The sequence below is a fragment of the Leptinotarsa decemlineata genome, unplaced genomic scaffold (genome assembly GCF_025532065.1).
Source record: "Leptinotarsa decemlineata unplaced genomic scaffold, Ldec_3_MD MMD2_P_RNA_scaffold_2, whole genome shotgun sequence".
Classification (NCBI taxonomy): domain Eukaryota; kingdom Metazoa; phylum Arthropoda; class Insecta; order Coleoptera; family Chrysomelidae; genus Leptinotarsa; species Leptinotarsa decemlineata.
In genome coordinates this window covers 15,899,303-15,918,713 of record NW_027412529.1, presented here as the reverse complement: position 1 = coordinate 15,918,713, position 19,411 = coordinate 15,899,303, and the positions used below count along the sequence as shown (strand labels likewise).

General features: G+C 34.7%; 1 protein-coding gene across 1 annotated transcript in view; it reads right to left on the bottom strand.

Annotated features, from left to right (window-relative positions):
• LOC111507098 (cytochrome P450 9e2) overlaps positions 1-19,411 on the bottom strand; it is a 58,370-nt gene that overhangs the window by 18,083 nt on the left and 20,876 nt on the right. The window contains exons 4-5 of the mRNA XM_074186530.1: positions 7,966-8,182; positions 4,028-4,191 (exon numbers count right to left, since the gene is read on the bottom strand). Of these exons, the coding sequence (XP_074042631.1) occupies positions 4,028-4,191; positions 7,966-8,182 (381 nt within the window). The remainder of the gene's footprint in view (positions 1-4,027; positions 4,192-7,965; positions 8,183-19,411) is intronic.

The following is a 19,411-nucleotide window of genomic DNA, read 5'->3' as shown; positions in this document are numbered from 1 at the left end:
AATGCTTGGTTTGAATCAAGATAGCTCTGACAGGACATTTGTTTGATTGGTTGACAAAATTTTCTCATTGACAATTATTGTGTTTGGCATTATGCAAAACATTCACTGAATTATTTTCGCTGAAAATAAAGACCTATCCCAATCAAGAGCGGATAGGTATGATTTTAGCGGTTGGTGAGTATTTATAAAATTGCCGAAGGCTTATATCCAAAAATATCCAGAACGGAACAAACCAAACAAGTTGGTTTTTGAACGATTTCTATATGCAATATGGGACTGGAGGTGTAGCTTATATGAGAAGGCAAATAGACCAAAACCAAATTCCATTTTTTTTGCTTAATATAATTGTTATATTTCAGCTAATCTTATTAATTTTTTGCAGATCCTTTCAGGAATTTCAAATCAATTTATATCATATTAGATAATGGAAATTTGAACCAAGGAAATCATGTAAACATTGTTATATGCACTACTTACTTAATCACCATCTATACCCTCGCCATGATGTATTCAAAAATAAGCAAAGCAAAGACTCCCTATAGTGCTTTCGTAATAATACCCTTTCTGATTCCTCCGAGGTCTGAGGAATAAGTTCAGTTATCACCCGAAGACGAATGTGAAAACTAACAATCGAAACGTCGTGTACTACACATTTCCATTTGGAACGGCAATAAAAATAAGAGTACAGTCATAATCATTTCTTGCCTATGGCCCCTAGTCGCCCAGATAGTTAGTAAACGTGCTATCAAATGTAGTTGAGGAATAAAGTCTCGGCTAACTGGACTGGCTGAATACTAATTTTTTGTCCGTTTCACAATATTTCTTTATCAGTGCCGTGTGCTCGTGAGGTTAGGTGAGGTAGTGAGTGGTTTTGCAAACCTATTTTTGAAAACTTTTTCTAGAGATCAATTACCCTAACACCAAACTGATATTTTTGCACTCGACGCGCGTTTCGCTAACAAGGTTAGCATCTTCAGGAGAAGCAAATTGATACTGAATCTGAAAACAAGGGTTAGCTGTTTATATACCTAAAGTTTTTTGGTCCGATGTGGACTTTGTTTGTTAAATGATGATTATCTTAATTGATTTTTCGGTAATTGAATAGTAGAACCACTACCTACAAATTAATTTGTCCGCTCTTCAATCTATTGTTCCAATTAGTTACACCAATTAGTTACACATAAACATACATACAAACAATCATTCAAACATACAGGTGGAGCTAATATAAAGCGTGTAAAAATTGAACAATCGGATGGTAATAATGGAATCGACATGCATCGTTCAACTCCGACAAGAATATTTGAGGCGAATGAAAAGCTACCGAGAATCCAGCAGACATAAAATCTACCTCGACGAAACTTGGTTTGACACCTATGATGTAGTCAAGTGTGGCTGGGTACACGGAACCAAGTATTGTGCTTTGAACACACCTTCTTCAAGGGAAAAACGTGTTATAATTTTGCATGCCGGGAATGAATGTGGTTTCGTACCTAACGCTTTGCTTCTGTCGGCCAAAAATATAAAAGATTCGTCTGCTGATTACTATGAAGATATGACTGCGGCTTTATTCGAAACCTGGTTCAGTGAGCAGCTTCTCCCAAATATTCCTCCAAACTCGGTTATTGTTATGGATAACGCTTCGTATCATTCTCGGTTATTGACTACAATACTAAACACTAACACAATAAAAGCAGATATTGTTGAATTCATGCGAAATCATGACATGGAAATACCCAAAAAGATTCCAACGAAAAAGGTATTACTGGCGACCATAAAACAACATAATTTCAAAAAAGAGTATATTATTGATTCGATGTGTGAAACATGTGGTCATATTCTCTTACGTTTGCCTTCATACTATTGTGTATTCAATCCAATTGAAATGGTTTCGGCCACAATGAAAGAAAGCGTGCGGAAATGTGATCAGTCACTGACTTTGAATGCTGTAGTGCTTGACAATATAAGGCGAGTGGTGAATGAAGTAGGTAATAGTAATGTGTGAAAGAACTGTGTGGCCCACGTTATAACAGAAGAAGAACAGAAGAACAAATATTATGTGCCAAGTTCCATAAATCCGATCGTTATTCAACCCGATGATGATTCCACCTCATCCGAATATAGCGAAGAAGAATTTTTATTTTTATAGCAATTTTGTTGGCCTCTATTATTTTGTAAATATATGTTTGACGAGAATTCGGTGTGATTATTTGTGTTTTCATTGTATTTTAGAGTTTTCGACTCTGAAATCAACTACCTTGAATCTCAAAGTTTTTCATAATTACCCATGGTGGAAAAATTCAGTTGAGATAACTTTTTCATTGGGTGATCAATTGCTATAATTGTGAGAATAAGTAACTGAAAGACTACCAGTGAAAAATAATATGCCGACGCCTATGTCGAGGCGAGAATTCCTTATCTGTACTGTTCCAATTGGTATTGGAAATACTATAACTTGGTTTGGAATCTTTTATTTTTCATTTTTATTTTTCATGTCTTGTTAATAATTGTTTTGATTTTTATCTCGTGTTAATAGTTCAATATTTCATTTTAATTTTTTGGTTGTTGCCTGTATTTTATTCCATTATAATTTTTTTTTTTATTAATATAATTGCTATTTTTCAGCTAATCTTTTTAATTTTTTACACATTCTTTCAGGGATTTCAAATCAATTTATATCATATTAGACAGTGGAAGTCCGAACTGATGAAATGCACCACGAAACATTGTCAACCACCTTCAAACAAATGTTTACATAAGGGGGATAAGAGCTTTGCTTACTTTCAGGGTGGGGGTGAATAATTGCAATAAAATTGTAATAAATATGCTTACGTATCATTTGAACGATCCCAAATGAGAAAAATGAATTTTTCATTATGGGATCAATCATAGAAAATTCTCATACGAGTCAACCTAAGATCGAGAAAGATACAGGGATAGGCAGACGGAGCATTTCTAAGATAATGAAAAAATACGAATTACACATTTGAGTAGAATTTTCATGCAGACGGAATTATTCAACTCATCTTACATTGGCCAGAGTACGCTGATCCAAATGGCGCCCGATTCGAATAATTCAATTTAATTATTTCCCAAGAAATTACAGTTCGAATTACACTCATGAATAGGGACAAATCTTCTGAAACAACATACTCATTCAATGAGTTGGTAAAATTTTTGTTATAATGTAACGGATCTGAAGCCGCCTCTGACTGATGTGTTTGTTGGCTGACTCAGCGAACAAACACATGACATCACGGCGAAAAAATGCAGTCGGGGATCGCCGGTAAAACTCTAGCACCGAACCGACTAAATATTTCTAGAAAAGACCATTACATTATATAAGCACGTCTTCCCGATCTACGAGGGCAGTTCAGAAAGTGAATCGAGCGGCTAAACAAGAAATTAAAATAGTGAAAATAAATTAAGCGTTAGTTGCTAAGTGTTGTAAATAAATTAGTTCGTGATTAGTGAAATATTATTGTAAATAAATTTGTTTAAGACAGTTAATTCAATAATTTGTTACAATACGTTGTTTGAATTTTTCATTAGTTTCACCAAAGCTCATTATGTAAGTAGATGGTGATTCAATTGAAATAGTTATTTTCTCAAATACAAATTCATTATAATTCATTAAGTACGAAAAAAGCTTGACGGAGTTATTGAGAAGCAAAACAGCTTTGTAAGCGGTGCAACGAAAATCCCACAGTAAATTGTAACTTGAATTAGTATTGTGATCTATTCATTATGGCAATCCAAAGGGTATTATATGAAATAATACGGGTGAAGAGAAAGAGAGAAATGACCTTGTAACAACAATATGTTGGATCACCTATTGATACAAGCAGCATTGATGAAATTATAGAGGAAAAAATTCATTGAAGATAAATGTTCAGTGAAGTTTGTTCAGTAGGTTTAACTTACCTGAATTTTTTTGAGCTTTATTGAAGGCAAAATCTATATACATCCAGTAACATGCAAAGTTAACACGAAAAACATCATTGTGGAAGGAAGATGGATTACGTACCTGTTAATGCAAATAAATTTTTGCTCCACAGAGGTTCTACATCTTCAGGAAAAAAAGACCTATGGTCGGTGAAGTGGTCGAAATCCTTAACTGTGATCTGCTTGATTAGTTCTGGATCTTTGATCATCAGTGTAGGAAGAGAAAACTGGTACCATCCAAAATATCTAACAACATATTTTGTTGATGAATAATGTGTCAACATTCATATTTCATCTGATTCATTCAAAAAATATTCAATAGCAATTCATTGAATACCATAGGAACATAAATAGAGATGGGTAGAGATATATTCTGGAAATTTATACCATATGAAAAAATGTAACCATTACATTCTTACAACAAGAAATGTTCTACGGTTTATTCTGGTGAGGTTTCAGATCCAATTCAGGAATTTACTGAAAAAATGAAATCACAAGATTAATCAAAGAAGTTTTGAACCATTGTGTGGAAAGTGCAATTTATTTCCGCCTCAATCAGCCACTAATATTGAATTTTTTATATCTGTGTCACTGTAAACAATTGTTTACCAGAAGTTACACCTAGTGAAACATTCACTACTATATGCATGGCCGGATTTGGAAGTATGGGGACTCTGGGGCATCGAAGGAGTGGAGGCCTCTTGAAACATTGAATTTTCAACTGCCTGCTCAATACATTCAAAATTTCCAAAAATAGATAGTGTAGTTCAAAAATATCATTCAAGTAATTTCGTCAAATGAAAATTTTTGAAATTTAGAGCTCGAAGAAGCGAGAAGTTGTGAGGGTGAGCTGCAGGGTCAACCGTTATGGGATTTTTCACTCATTTTATTTCTCTTCAACTCGCGGGTACAAATTACACATTAGAAAAAAAGTATCACCACTCAAATGCTCGATCGAATCAGAAAATGATAGTGAATGGAAACTTCTAATCAGGTCTTTCTGAAACATCAATAACAATGTTAGTATGTTCGTGCAAGTAGAATGCAGAATAAAAAATTTGGGAGGAAGATCGTAAAATTTGCTGGCCCGTCAAAATTCAGATATTTTTTTATCTTCAGTGTGGAGGCCCCCCTCCAAATAGGAAGGTAACAAAAATGAAAAATTTTTCTATTCAAGAGAATTTTTGTTGATTACAGCCAATTCACGACTGTATTGCCAATGGCAGTTCTTTGTTAATTTTTGGTCCCTAAATACAAAAATGATAGTAAAAATTTTTTAACACATAAGATTTTTGAGTTATGATTTTTTTCACAAAAATTCAATGAACACGACATTGCAAATTTGCTTTTCCCCTAATTTGAGGAAATTGTTTGAAATCTGGCAACATAGCGGTTTTACCCAGTGATCATATCTGCTTCCGCTGTACATAAGACTTGTGAAGCCGCTTTTTGAACTTCCGATACTGGAAGTTTCCAAAAAACACCTGAAATACAGGTTGACAATCGGATCAGCAATATTGGTTTAACGCGAGTAGTGGTGACTTAGTATTCAAGAAGCGAGGTGAGCAATCACGTGAATATTAAGAGTATTATATTACTGTTATCTTTGTGAATAAAATAAGTTGACTCCTGTGAACGCAGTATAACATATTTGAACTCGACGTACGCAACAGTACAAAAATGTTCAAAGTACAGAAACGTGGCTGCGTTAATCCCGCGAATAGTTTTTGCTATATATGTGGTAAGTTTACTCCTATCTTGCAGACATGGCCAATTATTCAAATGACCAAAGCAGCTTATCATAAGTATTTTAGATATGTTGTTGGTGTTGCAGACATGGCCAATTAATCAAATGATCAAAGCACCTTATCATAAGTATTTTGGATATGTTGTTGGTGATCAAGATCGGGATTGGGCCCCTCTGGTATGTTGCTAAACCTGTGCAGCAAATCTAAGTAACTGGTTAAATGGCAAACGCTCTTCTATGCCTTTTGAAGTTCCAATGATGTGGTGAGAAACAACAAATCATTACAACGACTGTTACTTCTGCATGATAAACGTGTCTGGTTTTTCAAGAAAGAGCAAACACAAAGTTGTATATCCAGATATTTCTTCTGCAAGAAGGCCGGTTCTTCATGGAAAAGGTTCACCAGTTCCAACACCCCCGCAAATTGGAAGGAAGGTTTGGAAATATATGATGATCAGGCAGGTTTCCATGATGTGCCAGAAAAAGACGGTCCTTATTTCCCCGAGAGTGAAGGAAGAACACCCCATTTAATCAAACAACCTGAATCAAATGACCTAGTTCGGGACCTCCAGTTGTCCAAAGAGAATGCTGAACTATTAGTGTCTAGATTACAACAATGGAATTTACTAGCCCGTAAAACTAAAGTTACAACATTTAGGAACCGTAACCTTGAGCTATCCTCATTTTTTACTATGCTAGATAAAATGTTTTTATGTGTAAATCCAAATGGTGTGATGGAAAAATTAGGATATGCACATAACCCGGACTAATGGCGTTTATTTATAGATTCGTCCAAAATAAGTTCAAAAGCCGTTCTGCTCCATAATAGTAACAAGACACCCTCTATTCCTCTTGTACATGCAGTTGCCATGAAGGGTCCCTTATTCTAAATGCAATAAGTTAAAATACGTATAAATGGCAAATATGTGGTGACCTAAAAGTCAAAAGAGTACTAGGCCTTCAGGGCGGATTCATGAAGTTTTGCTGTTTTCTTTGCCTTCGGAACAGTACGGCAACACAGAGCCATTATCTAGTAAGACAATGGCCTCCGAAAAATAAAGATATTCCAGGTTAAGCTAACGTGAAGAATATACCTCTTGTGATCCCAAAAACGTTTTGTTAATTGGGGTTAATGAAAAATTTTGTAAAAGCAGTAGACAAAGAAGGTGATGCGTTTAAATAAATATCTTGAACACGTTTTTCCAAAATTAAGTGCAAAGCTCAAGAAAGGTATACTTGTTAGACCACAAAATAGAAAACTACTAAGTGATCAACAGTTTGATCAAAATCAATGTTGAATTAGTTGCATGGAGTTCTTTCAAAAGAATTGTTTCGGAGTTTTTAGGGAACAAGAAAGTAGAAAATTACGAAACACTTGTAGAAGAGCTACTTGAAAACTACTGCAGAATGGGATGTCGCATGACTCTCAAAATCCATTTATTGTACTCCCATTTGAATTTTTTCCCAGAAAATTTGGATGCTGTCAGTGACGAACAAGGGTCAAAGTTCCTCCAAGACATACTGACAATGGAGCAACGTTACCAAGGCAGATGGGATGCAGGAATGAAGGGGGATTAATGTTGGTTCCTTATGAGGGAAAACGATGAAACATATAAACGAAAGTAAACATTTGCAAAAAGATTATGCACAAAACACTTCATTTGAATGCTTTTTCATGAGTATTGAAAATAAAGTCTGTTATCCTCAAAATATATTCTTCTTTTCTTGTTTTCATCTTATATTTCCCTATATTTAAAATTTTTTGATGATGAACTCTCAAGTATAGCAATTATAATATTAGTCGCAATTTCTTTTTCTTATTTATTGGCTAGTGTAATTTTCATTCGGGAAAGAAAGTTTTTGGCTTTCTACTAACTTCATCTGGATACATTTTTTGTATCGAGATGAAGCCATAAACTCACCCAAAAGTTAGTCACTTCTAACAATATAACCCTACCAATTTGAATTTACATTCGTTTATGAATTTCAGAATTCTAGTATCAGTGAAATTTAAGAAAAAACGAAGACATTTCCATGCAAGAGAAAGTCGAGTGGCGGAATACACTGCATCTATATGTTTCATAAAAATTCGTTGATAATCATGTGATTGAAGTGAATATTTCTACCAGTTTAGTCTTCCTCTTGAAAATGATCACACACGTGAAACACGTTTCGAAGTGTTAAAAATAACGGTTTAATGTTGGGATTAAACTCCAGTAATATTCATTTTCGACCAGTTATTTCATTGAATAGTTCTTTGAATCATTACTCACCTGACTCCTGGAAACTGATTATAACATCTCACTGCTTGATCTGATGTGCTTTCCTGTCTCATCAGTGTACTCCAACTGTCCCCAAAAAGCCATATTGGATTTGTTTGCTGAATACCACGATTTTTCCAGTATCTCATAGGTTTAACACAGATAAAATAATACAGGGCGGCCACTATAGCCACCCCCAAAGTGAGTTGAAGCATGAATTGATATAAAACTGTAAATCAAAATGTTTCGATGTATAATTTATGTCTGGAAGATATCGATTCAGTTATTGAACAGAACAAATTTTTGTTAGTCTGACAATACCTTGATAACTTCGATATTTTCACTCGAAATATATATATAATAATAATAATAATATGTTTATTCATCAACAACATTGAGTTAGTACAGTTTATAACAGAAATCATATGTGAAGGAACAAACACAAGAACAGTCATAAGGAAATATAAAGTGAAAGAAAAATATAATTTTGGCACATAAACTAGTTAAATTATAGTATACCCAGGTAAATAGGCAGTGAGGTTACTCTCGAATTATGGTATAGGATAGGTATAGATAGGTATAGGGAAATAGTATATGAATTTGTTGACAAAGTGATAATGAATCATAATATGATATTATATACGGGGTGTTCCATTTGAAAAATCAAAGAAGCCGCTACTTTATAGTAGAAGCGACAACGCCGCTTCGTCTAAAATATTTTAGGCGTGTAGGTCATATTGACTTATGCATATTGTGAAATTTTCAGGTGGATCCGTTGAATAGTTTGCCAGAAACGGCTGATTAACGCTCATCATGAAAAGCCCTGTACAAAATACTGACTCATACACAATCAAAATACCATAATTATTTTTGAGGTCGATGATTTGGTGGATATAATTGCGACTTTGACTGCTTATCCATTTTTCAACTTTTGATTTATATAGCCTGAAAGAATTCATGATCGAAATAAATAATATCTTTGAAAATTCCGAGATATTTCGATTTCTTAAAATATTAATTGAATGTATATGGAGACTTCCTATGTTATCGCAGTTCTTCAATGAAAAATTAAAGTATTTGTTTTCATTTCCTCAGTGAATTGCTGAGCTAATTTCAATAATGTGTCACAAGCTCCTCATTGATAAGGGGTGGGTAACAATACTGAAATTGAAGTTTTTTTTTCTGATTGATTCGGCAGTTACTTGATGAAGATCCATAGTAATTTCCCAAACTACACCTAAACGATTTGATCTCCACACACTTTATTGAAAAAATATATTACATGTTTCGCTAAATATTAGCTTTTTCAAATGAATAATTACTTGAAAAAGCTAATGTTTAGCGAAACATGTTGTGATATATTTTTTCAAGTTTGTGGAGATCAAATCGTTTAGATGTAGTTTGGGAAAAAACTGAAATTAAAGGTTGAATAAAACAGTCAGTGGAATATAAAATCAAATTGCATAGTATTATATTGTTTTAAAAGTTTTGTCAGTTCAATGTCATGTGTTTTTATAGCTTAATTTCTCAATAAATATTCAATCTATCGTATTTTGGTACATATTGATCTATAGAAAAATTTTTATTCTATACATCGATGTCGTACATTTTTTCCAAATTTCAATTTTCTGCCTTTTTTCAGTTCATTACTATATGATGTCGTTGGATGATTTTCGTCCAATTTTTCTCCACGAAGTGAAATTGAACCAAAGCTCTGCCCGAAAATTTAAACAGGCATTTGGCAATCCAGAACGAGGATTTGAGCACCCTCGTGGAGATTGACCCAAAAAGTTGGAATGGTGGGTTCGAAGGATCAAGAGAAAATGTCTCATTTCGAGGTCTGTTCTTCTATGCTTTTGCACTACCAAAACATTTATTTTTTGTATCGGATCGTCCAAGTGTGATGAAAAGCGAATTCTCTACGATAACAAGTAACGTTCAGCACAATGGTTGGAGACCGATGAGCCACCCAGGCACTTTCCAAAAGCGAAATTCCACCAAAAAACATGCTTTCTCTTAGGTGATCAGCAGCTGGTGTGATTCACTATAATTTTCTGCAACCGGGCCATGTATGTGGAAACCAATGAAATATGCCTGACTAAGACTATAGGCTTGTGGAAGTGAAGCCTAAAGTTCGGCGTCGAAGGCAGTCCACCAGAGACTGAATATTAATGGAGTTTTATCCCAACACCAAACCGTTATTTCAACACTTTGTCACGAATTTCGATGTGAGTTTAATCTTCCTCCTGAAAACGATCACTTGGTGATCAAAACACGTGTCGAGGTGTTAAAATAACGGTTTGGTATTGGGATAAAACTCCAGTATTCATTACTACATCAAAGGCTCCAAACAGTGCATCACAAGTATAGGGAATATTTTGTTGATTCAAATCCTGAATTAATTATTATGGCAATTCATTGGGCGCATTTGTAGGTTATTTAGTGTAATTTCAAAGTTATAGGAATTCCAAAGTCAATTGCATAAAATTATGAAAAAAAAACTTCTATTATAACTTTTCATTCCTTGTGAATATTTTATTGGGCAACCTATGAGATGTCACATCAAAAAATGGTATATTTTCGTTTGCACTATCATTAAAACATATTAAAACAGAACACAGAACCATTTTATTTTGAAAATTGAACGTTAAATACCTTTTTAAATAAATAAACTATACGAATACTGAATCACAACTAACACGCTTCGATTTTCCTTACTATAAGGTGGCCATAATTCAGTTGTCACTCGGAAATTTGAATGCTCTACTAGTGTGAGGAAATCGACGAAATTTATCAAAAATTGTGTCAGCAGCAGCCAGCGCTGGTCTTAAAAAAAAGTCCGATCCTGCTTAACGACAATGGCCGTTCGCACGTTTCACAAATAACCGTCCAAAAATTAAACGACTACCATCTTTTTAAGCATTTCGAAAACTATCCCACCGGTTAAACCTTCGCCAATCAGGACCTGGCAAAAACTGTCAACTGCTGCGGCAGTTGTATCGCCAACATATGCAGGAATAACTTTTGTAAAGAATTCTGCACTGACGTCTGTCGGATATAGTCCAACACCCTTCGTGGTATTAGCCAGGGAATAGTTACTTTCTTATGTGTCAGTCCATTAACCTACAGTGTAGGTAGTTTGAGACTGACCTGAACGAATTGTTCTTTTACATAATTTGATTTACAGCCAGTCTCCAAGTATGCCCAGTCAATCTGTGAAGTTTTCTTTCTTATATGAGGAATTGGGCAAATTTCGGATATGCGGTTGGTTACCTCGTTCTCAGGCAGATGGGGAGATAACAAACCAGTTGTTTGTTGTTCGCTTCAGTCTAGTTTTAGAAATGATACTCTGAAGGAATTTGATTTTAAATTATCGGAAATCATCGAGTTTATGTTGATGATATACACTACCTTGACGAGCGGTCAAAAAGCCCGAAACCGGTCTGCAAGTGTGTTCCAATAATTGAAAATCTATTGCGGCAGTTATACACAACAGCATAAGTAGGAATAATTTCAGTGAAGAATCCTGCACTAAAACCCGTCGGATATAATTCAACACCCTTCGTGGAATTAGCCAGGGGAGTAGTTGTTTTCTTATATGTTTCAGTCCATTAACCTACAGTGTAGGTAATTTGAGACTGGTCTGAACGAGTTGTTCAGTATATTATCTAAAAAGATAATATACTTATCCATGGAACGGCTAGTGGGAAATGAAACGTTTTCAAATGAGGCAAGGTTTTATTTGAATGGACATGTTATTAACAGAATACAGAATGTGTGACTGGTGTGGTGCGAAAGTCAATTAATGGTTCATATTTTTTATGAAAATTCAACAGAAACATGGTGTCTGATTCTCTTATAAGATACTTTGATTACCTATTTGTCTTAGCGTATGCTGATATTTTTCAAATAACCATCACTTTAGACTACAACATATTATTTCAACCCATTGAGGCTCCGTTGTGATTCGCTGTATGTGAGTTTGTGAGCAGACTGGGAATCTGCCGCTAAACAACCGGATCTTAGTCGATTGGACTTATAATGAATATACTAACAGATTCATTATTATCTTTGACCTAAAACACCCGCTCTATAGTTCAACCTCTATAGTACATTATCATTTTGAAAAACAGTAAATCGAGGAAATCACCTTCAACGTATTGTATTGAATTGAAGTTTGAAAAATGATAATGTAAAAAAGTCTAATGCTTATGTGTTGAAAATTCAATATATGGAATGACTGAAATTATGAAAGTGAAGGAAATTTTTGTGTATGCTAAAACAACCCGACAAATTGTAATGGAGAATTTATGGGCATGTAGAATTACCATATATTACTTTTCTAAAAATTCCAAGACAATCCAATTCATGCTTTTAACCAAGTAGTTCAAATGTTCTTATGTTGAAATTTCTGCCTTCCTTTCATTGGAAACTATCGTGAATATAACGTAAATTGGCATTTCGTGAAGGTCTTTGACCTGATCGAAGAATAAATTGATTTTATTTCAACTCAAGTTGTTTTTAGAATGAACCCTAATTCATAATTCGCGGAAATACATCGATCAAACTACCAATATAGTTTATAGAACAAGTGAATTATCTTCAATAATGAAGATCTGTCTGGTTATTTTGAAAGATAAATTAAGCTGGTTTCAATTGAGGAAAATTGAACTAGATTTTCATTACAAGTATTGAGAGAAAACTTTCGCAATACATGTATATATGTATCTGAATTTATGAATATATAATTGAATAAAAGTTTCCTACTCACCTATCACAACCACTAAACTGTTGTATTTGATTCACTGAATTTCAAACGAAATTGATCCTTCAACTTGCGAGGACTTGGGAACGAGTCAGATGAGTAGCTGTGTTACTACACTGACCTTCATTCATTATTGTATTAATCATATACATCATTTGGATGCGTGTTATTATTTAGCAATGACGTTATATAGAATACAGTGTGTAAAATCCAAATGGAGTAAATTCATTATTTTGGTTAGGGTACATATTTTAACAAAATCCCGAAACATGTCAAATTTAAATTATAATTTGACATACTTCAACGGTAAAATGCTACCCCTACCTTCAACCCTCGTCGAATGACAGGTACAACCCTCAATTTTTTAAATGGGAAGTTTAGGCTTGTGATATATTGTTTGAAAGGTCTCTCCATTCTCTGATCAAAAATATCATCGGTTTCAAGTTTATTGCAAAAATTAAGATAAAAGAAATTCAAATCATGTGGTTTAGTCCCGTCAAATTAGACAATAAGAGTGAAGGTATATAAATTTACAACAAGCTGCAAATGCGTATAATCATCCAAAACATAGTTAAAAATAAGATTTTGAAATTCAGAATGATTGCGATGCCTGGAAAAAAATGTATTCGAGGTCAAAGGTCGAAAATCTCGAAAAAAAAATGTTTTTTCGCAATTTTCAGGAAAACAGTGAGTTTTAAATAACCTCAAATGAGAATTGTAGATCATAATATTATCTACAAAAAATGTATCAATACTTTTTTTCTCAGAGCCACCGTTTCTGAGATACGACGAGTCAAAAATAATTTACATTCAACATTGGAATTTTTTTAAATATGTACAGCAAACGAAATAATGAATTCATTTTCTATAAACACAACAATGCAACTCTGATGTTCGAGAACTATTTCGGTGGGTACATTTTTCTTTCATTTGTGTCAAAATGCTCCTAAATTCAATCGCATCTGAACGATTCTTGTTTTCATCATCGACTTCCAGAAAATTCAACTTCTGCATGGTCTAAAATTCAGATAACAGTGTTGACCAGAAAGCAACTCAGCTGTTTTCCCAGTGGTCATATATAAGTTGTTCCAGTATTGAAACGAAAAACTATTCATTATATATCAAACAAGTGCCTGAGGACAGTATCAGTGTCAGAAAAACAAACATTCACAACGATGTATTTGGGTTTTTTGACCTGAAGAAATCCACATAAAAGGACATTGTTTCAACTCACAACAACAGATCCCCGAATATAAGGTTCACATATTTAATTGAAAACAACGGAAAGTTAGCATTCTTGGATGTCTCAGTGATTAGAAGTTTCCAGTCTAGAATTTGTTGTGCATAGAAATTACTTTCAGAAATATTTCTGATAGCTCACACCATTATCCACAACATGAAAATGGCAAGAATGAACTTTTTTGTCCATAGGCATGTTATTTTTTGAGACGACGTTACAAAAATATTATCAGGGACATAGCCGAAAGCAGGTATCTTTCAAATATAGTAGATACGTTGATTAGAAAGAAAACTTCACGAAAAATCTCTATTAATCTTCGATTTTTCGAGAAAACATCGATTCGAAGTTCATTATCCTGCAGTGAGAACCAAAATACACATGCATTAGATCGCATTTTAGAAAGGTTAACGGTGGAAACGTCTTGCTCTCTTCAACAAATGTTAGGTTATTCTAAAGACTAGATACTCAAAAATGAGGAATTAGGGATATATGAAATGAGCTATGAGATCTGCGACACAAATACATCGGTCAGACTAAGCGAGATTTCGAAACTAGTTTCAAAGAATACATAGCATATATTCGATTTCGTAAACCTGAAAAATATAGTCACTCAACACGCGTCAGAGAACGGCCGTAGAATGAATGAATACTGTCTAAAATTATTGAAATCGATACATGACGCTACATTTTTGAATGCTTTGGAAAGTCTGGAAATAGGTGTAGTATGAGAACTTTGATCTTTGACAAAGTACTCATTCCAAATAATCAATTGTTGAAGTGAGAAATTGGTATTCACCTCCTTGCAGACGCAAACTTTGTTGGTGAAATGCGTGCGAGAAAAGTGTTGCAGTTCTGAAATTCGGGTACAATACAAGTTTGGCATCAATTCTATGGCAGATGTTCCAGTTATACTATTGTCATATTTTTGTCTCTTTTATAGTATTTCCAAAACCAATTGGAACAGCACAGCACAGGTATTCCCGCCTCGACATAGGCGTCGGCATATTATTTTTCAGTGGTAGTTTTTCAGTTACTTATTCTTACAATCATAGCAATTGATCACCCCATGAAATAGTTAACTCAACTGAGTTTTTCCACCATGGGTACATATTCGAAATTTAAGGTAGTTGATTTCCGAGTCTAAAACTCTGAAATACAATGAAAACACAAATAATCACACCGAATTCTCGTCAAACAAAAATTTACAAAATAATAGAGGCCAACAAAATTGCTAGAAAAATCAAAATTCTTTTCGCTATATTCGGATGAGGTGGAATCATCATCGGGTTGAATAACGATCGAATTAATGGAACTTTGCACATAATATTTGTTTCCTCCTTTTATAACGTGGGCCACACAGTTCTTTCACACATCACTATTACCTACTTCATTCACCACTCGCCTTATATTGTCAAGCACTACAGCATTCAAAGTCGGTGACTGATTACATTTCCGCAAGCTCTCTTTCATTGTGGCCCAAACCATTTCAATTGGATTGAACATACAATGATATGGAAAGAATATGACCACGTGTTTCACACATCTTATCAATAATATACTCTTTTTTGAAATTACGTTGTTTTATGGTCGCCAGTATTACCTTTTTCGTTGGAATCTTTTCGGGTATTTCCAAGTCATGATTTCGCATGAAATTAACAATATCTGCTTTTTTGTGTTATTGTTTGATATTGTAGTCAATAAACGAGAATGATACGAAGCGTTATTCATAACAGTAACCGAGTTTGGAGGAATATTTGGGAGAAGCTGCTTGCTGAACCAGGTTTCAAATAAAGCCGCAGTCATATCTTCGTTGTAATTAGCAGACGAATCTTTTATATTTTTGGCCGACAGAAGCAAAGCGTTAGGTACGAAACCACTTTCATTCCCGGCATGCAAAATTATAACACGTTTTCCCCTTGAAGAAGGTGTGTTCAATGCACAATACTTGGTTTCGTCTACCCAGCCATATTTGACAACATCATGGGTGTCAAACCAAGTTTCGTCGAGATAGAATATGTCTGCTGGATTCTCGGTAGCTTTTCATTCGCCTCGAATATTCTTGTTGTTGAACAATGCGTGTCGATTCCATTATAACCATCCGATTGTTCAATTTTTTATATTTGAAACCACAAGACAACAAGACACCCCGTAGAGTTTCTAAAGATTTATAATTGTAATCTGGATAGTCGAGTAATTTATACCAAATCATTTACAAGGTTGGTACTACATTTTTTTTTATATATACCATAAATTGTTCGCCTAATCACATCTTTTAGCACCATCAACGTTTGCGAATTTTTCATTCCTTTGTTTTCGTTTCATTGCATGGTCAATGACATCCCCTATTTTAATGACTCGAAGAACTGTCGAACGAAATTGATTCGTTAACTCGCATATTCAATTCACAATAGCATTCTGTGAAGTGTGACAGTTTTCCTTCTTCAAGCATTCATGAGTATTTAAAATTACTCGCTGAACTTGAACAAGTAAGTTCTTATTTTCAAATTCCGGATCCCTGTCGAATGACATAGATTCCTCACACGTAATGTTATCATTTGTTCCAAAATGTCTCCAGAAAGCCAGATTGAAGAAAGTATCCAAAAACACTAAGATTTTCACAAAAATCGGTTTAAACGATGAGATTGGAACCTTTGGTGTAAAAGTTCAAAACTTTTTCTAGAGATCAATTACCCTAACACCAAACTGATATTAGCATCTTCAGGAGAACCAAATTTATACTGAAGCTAAAGACAAGGGTTAGCTGTTTATATGCCTAAAGTTTTTCGGTCCGATGTGGACTTTGTTTGATGAATGATGATTATCCTAATTAATTACTCGGTAATTAACTAGTGGAACCACTACCTGCAAATTAATTTGTCCGCTTTTTGATCTATTGTTAACAAATTAATTTGCAGGCAGTGGTTCCACTAGTTGATTACCGAAAAATCAATTAGGATAATCATCATTCAACAAACAAAGTCCACATCGGACCAAAACACTTTAGGAATATAAACAGCTATCCCTTTTCTTTAGATTCAGTATCAATTTGCTTCTGCTGAAGATGCCAACCTTGTTAGCGAAACGCGCGTCGAGTGCGAAAATATCAGTTCGGTGTTAGGGTAATTGATCTCTAGAAAAAGTTTTCAAAAATCGGTTCGCAAAACCACTTACTACCTCACCTAACCCCACGAATACACGGAACTGATAAATAAATATTGTGAAACGGACAAAAAATTAGTATTCAGCCAGTCCAGCTATCCAAGCCTTCACTCCTCAACTACATTTGATAGCACGTTTACTAACTATCTGGGCGACTAGGGGCCACAGGCAAAAAATGTATAAGACTGTACACTTATTTTTATTGCCGTTCCAATTGGGAATGGATAGGCTATACTTATGAGTTATGAGGCAATCTCATATCTACTATTGTCTAATTGAAATACATATCAACCTATATAAGTATCTACACTTATAAACGCGTAAGTGTCTCACTCAACTCTCATCATTCATCTCTGTTTCTCCATACTGGTAAGTCCTAGTTAGACTTTTTAAGTCTTGAATGCGCACCAAAAAAGGATTTTCAAATATTCGAACTGAGGTGCTTTCCGTGAAGATAAAAGTGGCGCGATTACATATGAAAATGACCTTTTCATCACCGTTTCTCCGTACCGCTATATATGTGCAATAAAAACAGATTTTCTAATATTCCAACTGGGGCACCAGCCGCAAGTGAAGAAGTCGCGTTCATATAATAAAGTTACCTTTTCATCACTGTTTATTCGTACCGCTATATTGTTGGAGGCTGAAATTTTAAATGTAGGTTCGTTTTATATTGAAGATCTCCAATAAGAACAGATTTTCAAATATTTCAACTGAGGCGCCAGCCACGAGTAAAATGTCGCGTTCATAAAATGAAGTCACCAATAATTTTGTGGGCTGAAATTTTAAATGTAGATTCGTTATAAAGTGCTTTTCTTCAATGACCCCCCTTTTATTTTTTGAACAGGTCAACTCAAAAAATTGGAATATGGGATAATGAAATTAATGCATGCATACTTTATTATGAAGTAAAATTGGCAGATAAAACTTTCAAGATGGCGACTGGGCGCCATCTGGGAAAAAAAATTTAATAGAAAGGGGGGTCTTGTGACACATCTTTTTGAAGCTCCTGACAAATGCTTCACAACCCTGGAATATAATGTCAATATCGTCACCTACGACAAAATGGCAGAACTTCTAATAATTGCTCGAATACATTGACATTTAACTTTATAATATGAAGTAATAAGCTTGAGGTCAGTTCAGAAAATGATAGAAATTGTTGCTTTGGACTTCTTGACGTAGGAACAGCCTATCCGACATTTCACGCCGAACATTTTTGACCACAGTAACGTTAATATCTCTACAAATATTTATTATTCTCTGCCGTATATCCAATATTGAAGCAGGTTCAGTTTCGTACACCTCTTGCTTCAAATAGCCCCATAAAAAAGTCCGAAGGTGTCAAATCTGGCGAGCGGGCTGGCCATTTTGTAGGACCTCGACGGCCAATCCAACGACCGGGAAAAGTTGTATCCAAATAGTTTCTTACTTGTCTGGAGTCATGTGGTGGTGCTCCATCTGGTTGGAATACAATATCCATATCGAATTCATTAGGATTCGCTTCGACAATTTCAGTGATGAGAGGGTCAACAGTAGTTTCCAGCATATTCAAATACAGTTCACCTGTTGAATTTTGATCAATAAATAGAGGTCCTACAATATGGTTTCCCTATATTACTGCCCAAACGGTAATTTTTTATGCCAATAATGGCAATTTTGTCTGTGCCTTTCAAAAAAAATGTACATTCGTCACTAAAACAAACATTGTGGAAATAGGTAGGATGCCTTGCAATGGTTTCCGTCATGATTTCGCAAAATTCTGTTCTCCAATCAGGGTCATCTTCAGTTAATTGGTGTACCATTTTGATTTTGTATGGATGAAACCTATTTCTCTCCAAAAGTCTCCACACAGTAGAAGGAGACACCTCACAAACATTTGCGATGGGATGAGTAGACTGTTCTGGATTTACTAACATCTCACCAATTGGTTGCACTTGCTATTCTTTCGGAATGGACGAATGACCTGGAGGCTTTGTGTTATGTACACTACCGGTAGTTGTGAATTTGGATACAAGGTCTCTCAAATATTTTCTACAGATAGGACGATTTCGAAAACGTTCACTGAAAATCTATTCGGTCTCCTGAAAGTCACGCGTCGCACCGTAAATAAAAATCTCTTCAATTTTTTCTTCCAATGAACGAGAATTAGCCATTTTAGAGATTGTTGACGTGGTACCTTTCTACTAGTAAAATCGAAAACTATATGAGAATATTCTAACTGAACAATGATGTTCATTGTCGTACTGACATTTTTTGTCATTTTTATAAACAAATATATTGACTTCATATTC